Raw genomic sequence first — 14205 nt, forward strand, 5'->3', positions numbered from 1 at the left:
TATGGTATATATACTGGAATTTGTATTTTTTTTTATACTTCTAATGGCAGCGATCAGCGACTTATAGTGGGGCTGTGATAGTTCAGCAGGCAATCTGACACTGTCAGGGAAGGGGCTAACATCAAGGGTGATCAAAGGGTTAAATGTGTGCCTAACAATGTGTAATGTGTGTAATATGTGCTGTTTTTACTAAGCAATGTGACAATTTTTTTCTCCCTGCTTAGCAGGGAGGAAAAAAAAAAATTGTCACATTGCTGCGGTCACTAGAGAGTCCTGTGTGGTTTACCTACACAGAGCTCTCTTCTTTCATCTACTCAGCTGATTGGCGAGTTCCGGCCATAAATTATTGTCCGGGACCTGCTGATCAGCTTATGCTGTAGCGAATGGTAGTACAGCCTGGGCGGGGGGGGGGGGATACAAAATCACATACAGTGAGTACACCCCTCACATTTCTGTAAATACTTTCTTCTATCTTTTCATGTGACAACACTGAAGAAATGACACTTGTCTACAATGTAAAGTAGTGAGTGTACAGCTTGTATAACAGTGTAAATTTACTGTCCCCTCAAAATAACTCAACACACAGCCATTAATGTCTAAACCGCTGGCAACAAAAGTCAGTACACCCCTAAGTGAAAATCTCCAAATTGGGCTCAATTAGCCATTTTCCCTCCCCGGTGTCATGTGACTCGTTAGTGTTACAAGGTCTCAGGTGTGAATGGGGAGCAATTTGGTGTTATCGCTCTCACTCTCTCATACTGGTCACTGGAAGTTCCACATGGCACCTCATGGCAAAGAACTCTCCGAGGATCTGAAAAAAAGAATTGTTGCTCTACATAAAGATGGCCTAGGCTATAAGAAGATTGTCAAGACTAAACTTATAAATCAACATGAATTATTTTTAATCCTGATGCTGCTAGCATTAGTAACTAGATAGGAAGGTATATTATAATTGGCCTAGGCCAAAATGATGTCATACATACCATGGGCATTTTTTTTTTTTTAATTTAGGGCCCATTGACACCTGAGCGTTTTTGAGCTCTTAAAAACACTCTGAAAACGCTCATCTCAAAAGTTCCAAAACGCCCAGCATTCAAAATCCTATTTATGGCCCCTGTTGACATCTGAGCTTTCTGTTGCCTGAAGCTGAAAAATGTACATGAGCTCCTTTTTAGGCAGATTACAGGCGTTTTTCTGCTTTTTACATTGGTGACCTTTCAACCTGTACAAAAACGCTGCAAAGACGCCTGAAAAAATGTACGAAAAAAAAAACGCCTGAAGACGATACACTCAGGTGTGATGCAGCTTAAATATAGAGGAGGGGCTTTCTCAGCTTTCACATCCTCCTATCTGCATGCCTGAGCTAAGGGCAGATGGATTCCAGAAATTAAATGCTATAAGAAACATCTGCCCTTACTCAAGATGGCCACGGCTAGAAATGCTAAATGGGTGTTTTTCTAAGTAGTTTCTCAGAAAAACAAAGCATAGAGATATAGATAGACAGGGGGGTTTGCTCTGAATATTAAAAATGGACTAAAGAGGTTTCTAAAAAGGTAGAAGTTTTTTTTTTTTTACCCCAAGGCATTCTCAGGATTAAGGCAAAAAAAAAAAAACAAAAAAACACCTGTGTGCAGCTCTCACCCCCCCCCCCCCCCCCCACTATACTTACCAGAGTCCCATATCGATCCAGCAATGTGCCCAAGAGCAGCGTCTCTCTCTCCTCACTGGAGATCGAGGCAGTAGCAGGAGCCATTGGTTCCTAGTGCTGTCAATTACAGCCAATGAGGAGAGAGCAGGGGGGGGGCAGAGTGGAGCCGCATGGTGTGTGGCTTGGGAGCAAGCCTGCATGAGTGCCTGTATAGCAAGCGGCTTGCTATGGAGGCACTTGGAGAGCGGAGCCGGGAGCGCTGGCAGGGGACCCGAGAAAAGGAAAAAAAAAAAAAAAAGATAGATTTTCTTTAGAATCACTTTACATAATGTTTTCAGTTTGTGGTGTTTAGATACAGTTTAGTTCCAGCTTTAGGAACGTTCGTTTGAACTTTGAGCCATTGTGGTTGAGAACGAACGTCATTTTGACCCCATTAGCGATTAGAATAGTGGAAAAAAAGCCGGATTGAAAATTTTTCCTCTAACTAGCAAATTTCTAAATGGTAAATGTGATGTTCGTTCTGGAAATTACATGTATTCCAAAATTTTATGTTAAAACAAAACTTTAAAGTATTTTCCAACGACATTCGTCCCAGTCCTCAAAAACGCACATCAAAATCTGCATTTTCTGCTGGAAGATTGCTTTAACCACTTGCCTACCGGGCACATTTACCCCCCTTCCTGCCCCAGGCCAATTTTCAGCTTTCAGCGCTGTCACACTTTGAATGACAATTGCGCCGTTATACAACACTGTACCCAAATGAAAGTTTTATCATTTTACAAATAGAGCTTTCTTTTGGTGGTATTTAATCACCGCTGGGCAGGGTGGATAAAAATCAATGTAAAAAAAAAAAAAAAAAAATCGGATTTTGTTTATTTAAATCAGATTTTTATTTTTTGTAATCAAAATTATTTTAATAAAATGCTTTTGGAGTAAAAATCTATTTAACCACTTGCCGACCAGCCGCCGCAGTTTTACTGCGGCAGAATGGCATGGCTGGGCGAAATGACGTTACGTTGCTTCCCCCTGTGGCCACTAGGGGCGTGCGCACCCCTGCTGCTCGCCCCCCACCCCCCCCCAGCCGATGCGAGTGCCCGGCGGGCGCGATGACCGACGGGCTCCCGCGATCGCTTGTGACACAGCGAGAACCGGAAACTGTGTGTGTGAACACAGTTTCTGGTTCTCTGAGCGGAGAAGAGACAGATCGTGTGTTCATACAGAGTATGGACAGCGATCTGTCATCTCCCCTACACAGTCCCATCCCCCCTTCAGTTAGAACACACACTAGGGAACACAATTAACCCCCTGATCGCCCCCCCCCCCCAGTGTTAACTCCTTCCATGCCAGTGACATTTTTACAGTAATCAGTGCATTTTTATAGCAATGATCGCTGTATAAATGACAATGGTCCCAAAAATGTGTCAAAAGTGTCCGTCATAATGTCGCAGTCACGATAAAAATCGCAGATTGCCGCCATTACTAGTAAAAAATAAATAATAATAAAAATGTCATAAAACTATCCCCTATTTTGTAGACACTATGACTTTTGTGCAAACCAATCAATATATGCTGATTGCGATTTTTATTACCAAAAATATGTAGAAGAATACATATCGGCCTAAACTGAGGAAAAAAAATAGTTTTTTTATATATTTTTGGGGGATATTTATTACAGCAAAAAGTAAAAAATAATGCGTTTTTTTTTTCAAAATTGTCGCTCTTTTTTTGTTTATAGCGCAAAAATGAAAAAATATCACCAAAAGAAAGCTCTATGTGCGAGAAAAAAAAAAAGGACGTCAATTTTTGTTTGGGTGCAACGACCGCGCAATTGTCAGTTTAGGCGACGCAGTGTCAAATCGCACAAAGTGCTCTGGTCAGGAAGGGGGTAAAATCTTTCGTAGCTGAAGCGGTTAAAGATAGTTTTCTATTTAAGATACATTAATAATTTAGTTTATTCAGCATAAAAAAGGAGCTTAGTTATGTAGCATGAGGCTGTATATTCTGCAATAGTTACATTTTTGGTAAACTCATTCAACGTATCCAAGCTCTGCAAGCTGAGATAACATGCACTGCATTTGTTGCATTCACACAATTTCACAGTAACCGTGAGATAAAACAAAGTTCAGGAATATTCCTTTAGGCCCCTTTTCACAGGGCTCTCCGATCAGGTCTGCCTGTCAGATTTTAATGAGGACCTGATCCTCTGACACCCGCTGCTATCCGATCCTGTCAGTAAAATCCAGGCGGATTGGTGACCCTATTTTCCATCCATCTGGCGGATCGGATGAGAACGGACAGACGGTCCATTTTTATTCGATCTCCCTATAGAGCGGGGCTCTGACAGGTCCGTCTCTGCACAGTGAGTGGAGACGGACTTCTCATCCGCCTCTCAGTGGAGCGATCCCACATTCAGCAAAGGGGAGTCCGCCGGGAGGACTGCCTGTGTGAAAGGACCCTTATCCCATTGTTTTGCAATGTACACTACAAACTGTATGATTGAATTGGTTTTGATATCGCTGTTTTACTAACCTGACAGCTTATTCTAAATAGTACTTGATTTGATTGTAGCCGTATTAGTGCAATTGTGACAGAGTACTCAATTTTCTCTATTCTAAATAGGTTCTAACTACCAGCAAGAATGAGTCCTCACATTTAAAGAGCACCTGTCATTTCAGATCCATCATGGCAGCTCCTGTTAGCGGCATCCGCCCACCTGCTGCCGCCACGTCCCTCACCTTGTTGTGTCACTGTCGCATCACCAGCCGTCCCATTAAAGTGAATGGAACTGTCGGTGAGTCAACAGTGGGTCAGAGGAGGAGCCAACAGCGGGTCAGAGGAGGAGCCAACAGCGGGTCAGAGGAGGAGCCAACAACGGGTCAGAGGAGGAGCCAACAGCGGGTCAGAGGAGGAGCCAACAGCGGGTCAGAGGAGGAGCCAACAACGGGTCAGAGGAGGAGCCGCTGTGGGACAGAGGAGGAGCCAACAGCGGGTCAGAGGAGGAGCCAACAACGGGTCAGAGGAGGAGCTGCTGTGGGACAGAGGAGGAGCCAACAGCGGGTCAGAGGAGGAGCCGCTGCGGGACAGAGGAGGAGCCGCTGCGGGCCAGAGATGACAGTTGATCTTCAAAAATTACGATTTAAATTGAGTAAATTTAAATCAAGCCTTTTTGCTAGTGATTTAACTAGTTGCGGACCACCCGCCGCAGTTGTACTGCGGCCGTTGGCTCCCCTGCATGAAACGCCGTCATTGTGCATCGGACGCGTACGCGACGACTTGTGGGCGCGCTCATTCGCAAGCGGGAGAGCCAACCAGCGGGTCACCCGCGATCACTCCAGAAACAGGCAGAACGGGGATCTGTCACTGTAAACAAACAGATCCCCGTTCTGTCAGGAGAGGAGAGAGAGAGATCATCTGTTCCTAGCGATTAGGAACAGCGATCTCTCGCCTCCTCCAGTCAACCCAGCCCCCCATACAGTTAGCAACACAATATTAGGTTTTATAGCAGAAAGTAAAAAAATGTTTGTTTTTTTTTTTAAAGTTTGCTTACAGTGCAAAAAAAAAAAACCCAGTGGTTATCAAATACTACCAAAAGAAAGCTCTATTTGTGGGGAAAAAAATGACATAAATTTAATTTATGTACAGCATTGCATGACCATGCAAATGTCAGTTAAAGTAAAACAGTGCCGTATTGCAAAAAATGGCCTGGGCATGGGGGGGGGGGGATTTTCCGGAGGTCAAGTGGATAGCATTATTACTGATCACTCTATTAGTGTCACTGTTGATGTCAGTGGCAGTTTGTCAGTTCCCCGCCAGCGTGAGTTAGTGTCAGATTGCACGCCGCATTACAGTCCCATTATAAGTCGCTGATCACCGCCATTAGTAGTATATAAAAAAAAAAATAATAAATAAAAATTCAAATATATACCAGAGTTTGCAGACGCTATAACTTTCACACAAAACAATCAATCAATGTACACTTATTGGGATTTTTTTTTTACCAAAGACATGCAGCATAATACATTTTTACCAACATTTATTTAGAAATTAGATTTTTTAATTTTTCTTATTGGACATGTATTATAGCAGGAAGTTTTTTTTTTTTTTTTTTTAATTTTCTGTCCTTTTTCCTTTATATAATAAATATTAATAACTACCACCAAAAGAAAGATTTGCGTGGATGTTTTATAGCAGAAAGTAAAAAATATTGTGTTTTTTTTTTTCAGAATTTGGTATATTTTCGTTTATATAATAAAAAATAAAAACCCAGTGGTGATCAAATACAGTAATACCTTGGATTATGAACATAATTCGCTCCAGAAGAATGCTTGCAATCCAAAGCACTCGCATATCAAAGTGAGTTTCCCATAGGAAATAATGGAAACTCAGATAATCCGTTCCACAGCCACTGCTTGTCTATGAAGTACAGCATGTGGCCAGAGGTGCGGGGGCGCCGGAGACACTCGGAAACATTTGGAGATGCTCAGAGACACTCTGGAATGGAGTGTTTCCAAGAGTCTTCGAGCATCTCCGGCGCCCCTGCACCCCTGGCCACATGCAGTACTACACATCCCAGTGGCTTGAATCTGGCTCGTCTTGCGTGACATCGCTCGCAAAGCGAGTCAGGATTTTTTTTTCTAAATGGCCCGTATTGCGAAACGCTCGTTAACCGCATTACTCGTAATCCGAGGTTCCACTGTACCGCCAAAAGAAAGCTCTATTTCTGTGAAAAAAAATTATATAACATTTTGTTTGTGTACAGTGTTGCATGACTGCGTTTTTGCCAAAGTAGCGCAGTACTGAATAGCAAAAAATGGCCTGGCTCGGTAAAACATGTCAGAGGTCAAGTGGTTAAGATCAGTCTGATAAAGTTATCAAGGACAAGTACTTCTTCCACTGCCGGCCAGGAAAATGATCTGCCATTTCTGGTCACAAAGACACAAAAAAGATACAGAAGTTATAATCACCATTCAAATGTTCCTGCACCATCTCCACAGCGGACTTCGATTCGGAGGTCTCTGGCCATTCTGTTACTCCGGTTCTTAATCCTTCAGACAAAACCTGACAAGACATTATTTCAGACACTTCCTTAAAGGAACAAAATACAAACTACTTTGCGAAAAGCTGCTTACTAAACAAAACAAAAAAAAACAGAACCAATTAAACCCTAAAGGTAGCCAAAATCAAAAACAGAAAAATCAGCAAAAGGGACTTAATGTATAGTCAGCAGAATTTGTCCCTTGTGCTGATTTCCTATTCTGTTAGTAGCAATCCTCCTCCACCCTCAGATTTTTAGATTTTCAAGCCGGCAGGTTTTTTAAAACTCTGTTTTTCATGGAGGTCTTCAGAGGTTCAGGCAGCTAAAAAATAAATAAAATGATTTGTGCTTACAGCACAAGAAATACTGCGAGGGACATATAGTGTGTTCATAGCAGATGGGAGACCTTCAACAAAACCAACATTTGAAAGGGTCGGCGTTTAGTTCAGGGCTTTCCTTGGTATCAGATACTGTTATTAAGGCACAGAAAGGGGGAATGAAGGCAATATGGTGGTAGAGATGATAGGCGTGTAGAACTCACATTACACTGGATTAGTTGGCCACTCCTCCGTCTCTCGGCGCAACAGCAAGGTTAGTACCTCTTCAGGATCCTGAAAAAAAGTGTACCCGGTCACCTCCTTCCACTCGGAGGCTGGCAGGGAACAGCATTGAATTATTTGAGATGTTGCATTTTCAAGCGCCGTTTTGCTTCTGTAAAAAATTCTTGCTGCGGCGTTGCACCTCCGCCGAGAAGGCCGGAAAGACTGCCACTTTGTTGTTCCCAAAAGGGGATATTTCCTTTCTCTCTGGCAAGTGGCAGCACCATATCATGGTCCTTATAGTTAAGAAGTTTAGCTATGAAGGTGCGAGGAAGGACACCCGGTGGTGGAGGCCTTGCCGGCATGCAGTGGGCCCTCTCTTCCGCAAAAGTGGGTGAGAAGGCCTCGCGGCCTTAAAGCAGTAGTAAGCCCAGCCATAAAACAGTTTAATTTCCGGCACGTGCCGGAAATGCAGCACTCCCATTGGTTGTGCTCTCAACCAAACTGTCAAACCATCCAATGGCTGGTGTCATAATTGATCACATTTGCAGCATCATGGCAGTTGTAGATTAAGCAGAGGCAAAGATGGCAGCTTCCTTGGCTGAAAACAACAGGAGGGTTTACTTACACTTTAAGTAGTGTTGAGTAGTTGCTCCAGGAACGTCGTCTGGTCTCTTCATTCAGCTCCTTTGGGAAGCCCAATGTAACAGTGGTTGCATCTTCTGAGCCTATTCTCCATATCGTCTTGCCTTGCCGGCATGCGGTGAGCCCTTTCTACCGCAAAAGTGAGGGGGAAGGCCTCGCAGCCATAAGTATTGTTGAGTAATTGCTCCAGGAACGTCATCGGGTTTCTTCCTTCAGCCCCTTTTGGAAGCCCAATGAAACGGTAGTTGCATCTTCTGAGCCTATTCTCCATATTGTCTTGCCTTGCCGGCATTCGGTGAGCCCTCTCTACCGCAAAAGTGAGGGAGAAGGCCTCACAGCCATAAGTAGTGTTGAGTAATTGCTCCAGGAACGTCATCGGGTGTCTTCCTTCAGCTCCTTCCGGAAGCCTAATAAAACTGTGGTTGCATCTTCTGAGTCTATTCTCCATATCGTCTTGCCTTGCTGGCATGTGGTTGACCCGTTCCTGGAGTTTCTGCAAGTTTTGACGGATAAGTGATATATGAACTTTCACCTCTTCAGTTTTTGTCATCAGCGTGGTTTGACAAGACGAGATGGCTTCTAGTACCTTAGCTATATAACTTCCCACTGAGTCGGTCTCTCCTGCTGCAATGCCGCCATCTTCCCTAGAAGCATCTTGATCTTGCCGACAAAGACGATCCAATTTAGCCCCAGCGTCTGTGGATTTTTTTGGGTGGTGACATGTTCAGGCAGGATGAGGGATCCCTCTGGAGTAGATCAAGCAGGTGTTTGTTGGGTCACAGAATCAGCAAAACAGATCTAGCAAGAGGAGCTCTGCACACCCGTGTGCTACAGTGTAGGATGTGAGTGTGCAGAGCTCTGCTTGCGAGATCTGCGGTTTTGCTGATCCTGTGACCCTACAAACTCCTGCTTGGGCCTGATCTACTCTGGAAGGATGCTTCATCCTGCCTCAACCCTTTCATGGAGATCTTTTTTCTTTTTTTTTTTTTTTTTAATAGGCGTTTGTTTAAATTTCTTTTCCATAAACAGAAAACAAGAAAACAGTCAATAAACAATAGAAAAACAAAATAAGAAGCACCATCGTAAAAGAGATAGTCAGTACGGAGTTATACCATAAATCAGGGTAAACCAAGGGGTATCCCTTCCAGAACCCACCCATTCCCAAGAAAAGTAATTGAGATGGGGGGGAGGAGGGGGGAGAATATCAGTGACACCTCCTATTATGGGTGCCAAGAAACCCCCTAGAAGGAAAACCACACACACACGCACACACAATACACATATCAGCGCCATAATCCCCTGACTGGCCAACAAAAAATTTGACTTGAAGCCCAAAAAAGCTAATCTTGATCAGTTACAACCAAGTACACTTTCATGGAGATCTTAAAGTGTTACTAAACCCACAACAGTAAAATCAGTCTGTATATGCGGTAAAGCATGCTTGTTATACTCACTGTGGAACCTAAGCGGTTAATCATCCGCATTGTGTAAAAAGGCTATGTGATCCCGTCTTCTCTGAACCTCCCCTTCTTCCACTGTCCCCAATATACAGTGGGGCAAAAAAAGTATTTAGTCAGCCACCAATTGTGCAAGTTCTCCCACTTAAAAAGATGAGAGAGGCCTGTAATTGTCATCATAGGTATACCTCAACTATGAGAGACAAAATGTGGAAACAAATCCGGACAATCACATTGTCTGATTTTTGAAGGAATTTATTTGCAAATTATGGTGGAAAATAAGTATTTGGTCCCCTACAAACAAGCAAGATTTCCGGCTCTCACAGACCTGTATCTTCTTCTTTAAGAGGCTCCTCTGTCCTCCACTCATTACCTGTATTAATGGCACCTGTTTGAACTTGTTATCAGTATAAAAGACACCTGTCCACAACCTCAAACAGTCACACTCCAAACTCCACTATGGTGAAGACCAAAGAGCTGTTGAAGGACACCAGAAACAAAATTGTAGACCAACATCAGGCTGGGAAGACTGAATCTGCAATAGGCAAGCAGCTTGGTGTGAAGAAATCAACTGTGGGAGCAATAATTAGAAAATGGAAGACATACAAGACCACTGATAATCTCCCTTGATCTGGGGCTCCACACAAGATCTCACCCCGTGGGGTCAAAATGATCACAAGAACGGTGAGCAAAAATCCCAGAACCACACGGGGGGACCTAGTGAATGACCTGCAGAGAGCTGGGACCAACGTAACAAAGGCTACCATCAGTAACACACTACGCCACCAGGGACTCAGATCCTGCAGTGCCAGACGTGTCCCCCTGCTTAAGCCAGTACATGTCTGGGCCCGTCTGAGGTTTGCTAGAGAGCATTTGGATGATCCAGAAGAGGATTGGGAGAATGTCATATGGTCAGATGAAACCAAAGTACAACTGTTTGGTAGAAACACAACTCGACGTGTTTGGAGGAGAGAGAATGCTGAGTTGCAACCAAAGAACACCATACCTACTGTGAAGCATGGGGGTGGCAACATCATGCTTTGGGGCTGTTTCTCTGCAAAGGGAACAGGACGACTGATCCGTGTACATGAAAGAATGAATGGGGCCATGTATCGTGGGACTTTGAGTGCAAACCTCCTCCCATCAGCAAGGGCAGTGAAGATGAAACGTGGCTGGGTCTTTCAGCATGACAATGATCCCAAACACACCGCCCGGGCAACGAAGGAGTGACTTCGTAAGAAGCATTTCAAGGTCCTGGAGTGGCCTAGCCAGTCTCCAGATCTCAACCCCATAGAAAACCTTTGGAGGGAGTTGAAAGTCCGTGTTGCCCAGCGACAGCCCCAAAACATCACTGCTCTAGAGGAGATCTGCATGGAGGAATGGGCCAACATACCAGCAACAGTGTGTGACAACCTTGTGAAGACTTACAGAAAACGTTTGACCTCTGTCATTGCCAACAAAGGATATATAACAAAGTGTTGAGATGAACTTTTCATATTCACCAAATACTTATTTTCCACCATAATTTGCAAATAAATTCTTTCAAAAATCAGACAATGTGATTGTCTGGATTTGTTTCCACATTTTTGTTTCTCATAGTTGAGGTATACCTATGATGACAATTACAGGCCTCTCTCATCTTTTTATGTGGGAGAACAATTGGTGGCTGACTAAATACTTTTTTGCCCCACTGTATTTCCTGATAATACAGAGCCAGGGTACAGGCTTGCACATACTCAGTTTGGTGTGTATTTATGGAGAGATTTTTTTTTTTTTTTTGAGTGGGTGCATGTGATCAGCACAGGGCCAATCAGCACTGTCCAGAGGGTCAGGGGGTCCTGCAGCCTCATAGGACAGTCAGTGCAGAATGAAAACTCCTCCTACAAGCTTTACCAGACACTCATAGAAGTCACAAGACTGCTATATATTGTTGATGAGAAAACGTATTTAGCCGTTTATATTTACTAAAACTATTACATTTCCATGTTCTGTGTACTGTAAGAGACCAAATATAGTGACTGCAGGCTCCTGAGTTTAGTAACACTTTAAAGTCATAGTTCCCCTTTCCTAAAAAAAAAAAAAAATTCCTATGCAGGTGAGGGGTGTCTGTAGACAAAAAAAAAAAACTTTGCAGCTTTGATCAAAGTTGAAAAATGTCCTTGCTATAGGTATAAGCCATTTACTTGCCTCCTAAAGCCTGACTGAAAAACTCCCAGAGACGGCATTATACAATCCTGCCTTGTTGCTAGGACGTTGCTAAGAGACTCCTACCTCTTACTGTTAACCCCCACCATCACAGAGAGAAAGGGAAGTACGCCTACCAGTAAAAACTCAAGCTCTTTATACACGGGGTAGACAGGACTTCTGGGATCTCCGGATTCTACCATGATGTTCTATAAAATGAAAAAGAAAAGGAAGGCATGTTGGAAAATCAAGAGAGAAAGCACGGTGTAATAATGGTGAGTACATATTTTGATCTATTACAACAGAGTTTGCCTTAAACCAGAAAGCTAAGGGAACATTCACACAGCACAGGCTTGGCTTGCGCATGCGCAGTGGGGAGACGGAAGTGAAGCCCGCAAGGAGTCACAGCCGGCTTCCCACAGCGACATGCCAGCTCCAGGGACCCAAAGACCAGCAAAGAACCAGCCCAGGTGAGGACATCGCTGGATTCCCAGGTAAGTCTCCTTTTATTGAAAGTCAGCAGCTCCAGTATTTGTAGCCGACTTTCATTTTTTTTTTTTAAACAGACTGAAGAGCTGCTTTAGGCTCCATGCACACTGGGCGTTATATAGCTTTATAAAAACGGCAGGAGCTTTGCAGTGAGTCTTTCAACGTTGACATTTTTGCAATAGTGTTTATTAGCGTTTTCTAGCGGGTTTATCAGAGTTTGGCGTTTTTTGTGGTCAGAAAAACGACTCCCGAATCCGATTTTATGGCGTTCAGAAAACAGCCCATAAATTGCACTGCTGATAAACATCCAAAAACATGGACACATAGGATAAAAAAAAAAATGAAACGTTATTAATGTGGCTGCTGTTTTCGCATTGAAGTCAATGGGAGGTGATTTTGCATTGAAGTCAATAGGAGGCGATTTTGCACTGAAGTCAATAGGACGCGATTTTGAATTGAAGTCAATAGGACGCGATTTTGAATTGAAGTCAATAGGACGCGATATTGAATTGAAGTCAATAGGACGCGATTTTGAATTGAAGTCAATAGGACGCGATTTTGCATTGAAGTCAATAGGACGCGATTTTGCATTGAAGTCAATAGGAGGCGATTTTGCATTGAAGTCAATAGGAGGCGATTTTGCATTGAAGTCATTAGGAGGCAATTTTGCATTGAAGGCGATAGGGGGCATTTTTGCACTGAAGGCGATAGGGGGCATTTTTGCACTGAAGGCAATAGGGGGCATTTTTGCACTGAAGGCAATAGGGGGCATTTTTGCACTGAAGGCAATAGGGGGCATTTTTGCATTGAAAGCGATAGGACGCGATTTTTGCATCGAAGGCAATAGGACGCGATTTTTGCATCGAAGGCAATAGGACGCGATTTTTGCATCGAAGGCAATAGGACGCGATTTTTGCATCGAAGGCAATAGGACGCGATTTTTGCATCAAAGGCAATAGGACGCGATTTTTGCATCAAAGGCAATAGGACGCGATTTTTGCATCGAAGGCAATAGGACGCGATTTTTGCATCGAAGGCAATAGGGGGCATTTTTGCACTGAAGGCAATAGGGGGCATTTTTGCACTGAAGGCAATAGGGGGCATTTTTGCACTGAAGGCAATAGGACGCGATTTTTGCACTGAAGGCAATAGGACGCGATTTTTGCATTGAAGGCAATAGGACGCGATTTTTGCATTGAAGGCAATAGGACGCGATTTTTGCATTGAAGGCAATAGGACGCGATTTTTGCACTGAAGGCAATAGGACGCGATTTTTGCACTGAAGGCGATAGGACGCGATTTTTGCATCAAAGGCAATAGGATGCGATTTTTGCATCGAAGGCAATAGGACGCGATTTTTGCATCGAAAGCAATAGGGGGCATTTTTGCACTGAAGGCAATAGGGGGCATTTTTGCACTGAAGGCAATAGGGGGCATTTTTGCACTGAAGGCAATAGGGGGCATTTTTGCACTGAAGGCAATAGGGGGCATTTTTGCACTGAAGGCAATAGGGGGCATTTTTGCATTGAAGGCAATAGGACGCGATTTTTGCACTGAAGGCAATAGGACGCGATTTTTGCATTGAAGGCAATAGGACGCGATTTTTGCATTGAAGGCAATAGGACGCGATTTTTGCATTGAAGGCAATAGGACGCGATTTTTGCACTGAAGGCAATAGGACGCGATTTTTGCACTGAAGGCGATAGGACGCGATTTTTGCACTGAAGGCGATAGGGGGCATTTTTGCACTGAAGGCGATAGGGGGCATTTTTGCACTGAAGGCGATAGGGGGCATTTTTGCACTGAAGGCAATAGGGGGCATTTTTGCACTGAAGGCAATAGGGGGCATTTTTGCACTGAAGGCGATAGGGGGCATTTTTGCACTGAAGGCGATAGGGGGCATTTTTGCACTGAAGGCGATAGGGGGCATTTTTGCATTGAAGGCGATAGGGGGCATTTTTGCATTGAAGGCGATAGGGGGCATTTTTGCATTGAAGGCGATAGGGGGCATTTTTGCACTGAAGGCGATAGGGGGCATTTTTGCACTGAAGGCAATAGGGGGCATTTTTGCACTGAAGGCGATAGGGGGCATTTTTGCACTGAAGGCGATAGGGGGCATTTTTGCACTGAAGGCGATAGGGGGCATTTTTGCACTGAAGGCGATAGGGGGCATTTTTGCATTGAAGGCGATAGGGGGCATTTTTGCAT

The 14205-nt window shown here is 43.8% G+C and overlaps 1 protein-coding gene across 1 annotated transcript in view; it reads right to left on the bottom strand.

The window, feature by feature from the left end:
- The window catches only part of ZWILCH (zwilch kinetochore protein), a 109433-nt gene that overhangs the window by 49047 nt on the left and 46181 nt on the right, over positions 1–14205 (bottom strand). The window contains exons 8-9 of the mRNA XM_073618294.1: positions 11646–11717; positions 6613–6706 (exon numbers count right to left, since the gene is read on the bottom strand). Of these exons, the coding sequence (XP_073474395.1) occupies positions 6613–6706; positions 11646–11717 (166 nt within the window). The remainder of the gene's footprint in view (positions 1–6612; positions 6707–11645; positions 11718–14205) is intronic.

This window comes from Aquarana catesbeiana, linkage group LG03 (assembly GCF_042186555.1).
Source record: "Aquarana catesbeiana isolate 2022-GZ linkage group LG03, ASM4218655v1, whole genome shotgun sequence".
Classification (NCBI taxonomy): Eukaryota; Metazoa; Chordata; class Amphibia; order Anura; family Ranidae; genus Aquarana; species Aquarana catesbeiana.